General features: G+C 45.0%; 1 protein-coding gene across 1 annotated transcript; it reads left to right on the top strand.

Moving 5' to 3' along the window:
• Window positions 1-234: 234 nt before the first annotated feature.
• On the top strand, window positions 235-1,083 carry LOC133897706 (uncharacterized). Its single transcript, XM_062338513.1, has one exon. The coding sequence runs from the start codon at window positions 260-262 to the stop codon at window positions 905-907; it is 648 nt and encodes a 215-aa protein (XP_062194497.1). The 5' UTR covers window positions 235-259; the 3' UTR covers window positions 908-1,083.
• Window positions 1,084-4,543: the final 3,460 nt, after the last annotated feature.

Below are 4,543 nucleotides of genomic sequence, written 5' to 3' on the forward strand. Positions count from 1 at the left end.
TCAACCACAATAACTCACTACGACGCCGCCGTTTCCTGCTCCTCCTGTCGCTGAGGCAGTCTTCACTGGTCACTTTGACCGATCAATTGAGCTCCATGAATGCATGGGATGCGTGCTCTCCCTGTCGCCCTTGACACTGACAGCGTGACGAACTGGCCTGCATCATCGCACCAACACACAGCGACCTCCTATAAAAGTAGCAGCATCACTCGCACAGATCGATCCGCATACGTATCGCGCTGAGCGAACACACAAGCTAATGGGTTCTTGTGTCTCGCTCTCGTGCTTGCCGCCGTCGGCAGCAGCACCGGAGGTCGGGCAAGTAGCGGCCACGGCCAAGGTCGTGGATCTGGACGGCTCCATGGCGCAGTTCGCGGGGCCTGCAGCCACGGCGCGCGAGGCGCTGACGGGAAACGGACGCCGCGGCGAACCTTGCTTCGTCTGCAGCTCCGACGAGCTCCGCTTCGACGCGCCCGCCCGCGCGCTGGCCGCGGAGGAGGCGCTCCAGCCGGGGCAGCTCTACTTCGTGCTGCCCCTGTCCATGCTCCGCCGGCGGCTGTCCGGCAAGGACATGGCCACGCTCGCCGTCAAGGCCAGCACGGCGCCTGCTGCCGACGCCGGTCTTGCGGTATGGGGAGGAGGGTATGGGGCGGCCGGCAAGCGGCGGCGAACCGCGCGAGTGGCTCCACTTGTCGACGTGAGCAACAAGGAGAACCAGTCAGAGGGTGCCTCCTGGAATCACCACGCGTACAGGGCGTACGGCGCACACAAGACGGTGTGCGTCGACGGTGATCGGACGGTGGGGAAGACGAGACATGGAGCTGGACGTCACGGAAGCGGCGCTCGGGCTCGGCAATATCGTGCCGGCGTGGAAAGGTTAAGCGCCATTGCGGAAGGCAGCGAGTGACTCGTTGGCCTACATCTTCGAAACACACTATATAAATTAGTGGCATACAAACAATTTTCTCCCAAGTTGATGAGGAGAGCCATACATGTACGTATATATAGTGTGTACAGGCAGTTTTGATTCTTTGATGTATTACATATAGATGTAATGTTAATTTGGGTTATGGAAGTGCAGCATTTGCCGTTCAGTTGTGATTCTGTTGCTCATCGTTTTGCCTGGAGATAACCTAAATGGCTGTAGTTTTGTTTCTGTTGGTGAACATTAATCGTCTTGAGACAGATTTGCCATGGCTACTTGGTTTGAGTCTACCCGGTCTTATGTTCTAGTTGGACTCGAAGTTAGGCCTGCCTCTCCTGTTTATAGTTTTTTTTTGTTGAGGTTGTTGGAAAACTTCTGCACGCTTCGTCGGAGTCTGATCTGGATGTAAGAAATGCTATATTCTTGATAATGGATATGGGTTTCCCGTGTTTGGAAAAAAAATCAGTCGTGATTCATCCGTGCTCTTTTGGGCTTGTTCTCGCAGCACACAACCACAGACGTACCAGTGCAGTGCAGCAGGGCTACGTACGCGCGCGTGCGTTGAAGAGTACGGAGCGAACGGCAGGCCGGCCGACGCGCCCGGGCGGCGACGCACGCCCGAGCAAAGCAGAAGTGCAAAACAAGCAAGCCCGATGTGTCGTGGATGGCAAGAAATGCTTGCTCGAACCGATCAAATCTAGTAGTACTGTAGTTTTGTGGGCACGACGTGACATGTCAGTCTGCCTTGAGCACTTCTGTTTCGATTTCGACCGTGAACTCAAGTCGATCGAGTTGATTCTATTTAGACTATCTTCCGTGCATACTTAAAAATTCATTCTCTATAATATTATTATAATATTTTTTAATACTATTACAATATTTTTTATTTTTTTATCTCTAACAACTACTCTATTTTCTACCTTCTATTACTCTCTACTTCTTCCTTCAGACTCATGTACATCCTCTGTAAACAGTGTTAGAGTCCCCCTTTTGCATTCGTAAATTTGCTACCGTCGAAAGGACTCCATGTCACTATGCCGCTCATTGCCGATCCTGCTGGAGCGCACGCCCGGTCGTGCCGATCGGCATCCGTTGCAGCATAAGGATACGAATTGGCAAAGCCGATCCTACTGGAGACGCCCTTAGTATTCATGCTATCCTGTATTGCTACCTTGTTAGTCACTATACTTGTCACTTATGCAGCTTCAATCGTTAAGCTAGCTTTCAGTTTTTTATTTTGTAAATGTGGATAGGAGAAAATGAGTGGAGAGGAAGATTAGAGCTAGCTACTAATTTTTTATTTTACAGATGTAAAGAGGAAATTTGGATAGCTATCTCTTCAACTCTAAGCATAAAGCATGCCTCATTTCAACATCTCTATTCTCCGTGAGGTATGAGAAATTAAAAATAATAAAATTTATATAAAATTTAAAAAATATGCTCTTAGCTAGCAGGTAGATTTAACTATTAGAACTGAGTGGACAAGTGGTACAACCGGAGTGGTGGCATGTCCATCAAGCGTCTCCTGCAACTGCATTCGGAAGAAAGAACAGTAGTGATCCTGGACATTCAGAAAAGTAGACCATGGAAGAAGCTTCAAGATCTACTACGGTTTGCATTGCGTGCGGGATCAAGGATCTCCGAATGATGAGACACCCCGCCCTGCTGCGACCGTCCCGATCGATCTTCGCGCGACCGTGCGGCGTCCCGCCTGTTTCAGTCCCCTGACGCGAGCCGTGACGGTGCGCAGCCGCCGCCACGACACATCTCGCTGTCTCTCTGCCAATCTGTCTGCCTACCAATCGGCGCCAATCACAGCGAAAAAACTAGAGATCTAAAACCCGAATACACGAATTATTAATATATTTAGACCAAGGCCAACGAATTTCCTTTGGATGAAAATCTCGTTGCGAAAAGATTTTTATTTCGTTTCAACGTTTTTCCTTCACGGTTCTCATTAAGAAGAGATTCTCAAGTCTATTCTTTTTAGATAAGATTCTCTCTCATTTCTTTTCACGATTTCTATCAAAAGAGAGTTATTGGAGATGAGAGAAAATAAAGTGAATAGAAAAAAAAAGAATATGAAAAGAAATTAAATGAAGGAAATATAGTTGAAGATGATCTTAAATTTAAATGGTATATATATTTGAGATTATATCTAAGACACGAAATGCACATGTTTGGATGGGCTATAGTAGCTTCGCCCCTGGTCAATCACCGGATTGCATTGCAGCGGACAAAGCAGAGTGTACCACGGAAGTCCTGGGGAACGTACGTACGTCCGTTGAAGATTAATCGTTCCTGGCTAGTTTTGACCGCTCAACTGAGCTGCAGTGCTGTCCTCAGTCCTCTAGCCTCGCTCGTTGATGCTGATTCCGATCACACATGCTACCTTATCACACTTTCAAGGCTACCAATCTGCTTCCATGTTTACTTTTCAGAAATTTGGATGGCCTAATGCACATATGCTGGTGCTGAAAAATTCCGAATACAATTTAGAGCTGCTTTTGCTATGAGCTTCCGGCCAACGATCTTCCAAATATACGGAGCCAGAGATCAGTCATGTTAAGTATTCTTCTGACATGCCATAGTCATTAAGCTCATACATGCTTCTGCCCAGTACAATGAAACAACATCAATTTATTGATTATTTATTATAATATTTTTAATTTTTTTATTCGTTGAAAATCCTTATGGACGAGTTTGCAAATTGAGTTCTGAACTAGTCGCAACTTGTGAAGTATAGAAGACGATCAAATTCGAGTTCGCGCTGGTAGATACCATCGAAGAGAAAAAATACAGTTACGAAATGGAGTAATTCTTTTTTATTCTTCTAATTGATTGCAATTAAATCAAACTCAACCTTTTCTTAAAAAAACTTTTTTTTTCTGCAAAGGAGAACAAAAATGAATCAGATCACGTAAAAAGGTAGTAGCTCTGTGACACCCATGAATATGACGAACATCGACGATTTTTTTTTTAACTTTCATCCGGAGGTATCGAATCTTTTCTGGAGATGAGATTGTAGGAGCGCCCCATTATGAACCGCTAGGAGTGTGATTAGTTGCCAGCAAAGGTTTTGCTCATATGGATCATATATATAGGTTGAGAAAAAATAGATTGAGTGAAATTATATTTATCGAAAAGAAGAGTATTTTGTCGGTTGTATCTATCTAGATAATTTGAGCTGAGTTTCTATTTGATTAATTAAATCTGAGGTCGTACGAGTGGATGCAATAGTGAGACTGTGATTAGTTACTCGTATAAAGATGATTTTATGATAATGATAAGTGGACCCACCTGTATGAGCAGATGCAGCTGCAAATCAAGCTTTCCTCGCGGATCAGGCTGCGGACGTACATTTACATCTATCAGGACATGTTAGAACAGTGCATACGAGCAACCAAGCATATTTCTCTCTTAGGTTATATGTTTGTTTGGTTACTTCACCTATGCGGACCGTATGTGCAGGCTTAGGAGAAGTATGCTAAACAAAATCATATTTGTTAAAAGAAAAATATTTTGTTAGTTGTATATGTCTTGAGAGACTGAGCTAAATTTCTGTTTGATTGACCTAATCTAAGATCGCATGAGTAAATACAATAGTTGAGATTATGA

The sequence above is a fragment of the Phragmites australis genome, chromosome 17 (genome assembly GCF_958298935.1).
Source record: "Phragmites australis chromosome 17, lpPhrAust1.1, whole genome shotgun sequence".
In the NCBI taxonomy this organism is placed as follows: domain Eukaryota; kingdom Viridiplantae; phylum Streptophyta; class Magnoliopsida; order Poales; family Poaceae; genus Phragmites; species Phragmites australis.

Coding starts and splice junctions, on each gene's coding strand:
- LOC133897706 (XM_062338513.1), top strand. CDS start 260: ATGGGTTCTTGTGTCTCGCTCTCGTGCTTGCCGCCGTCGGCAGCAGCA.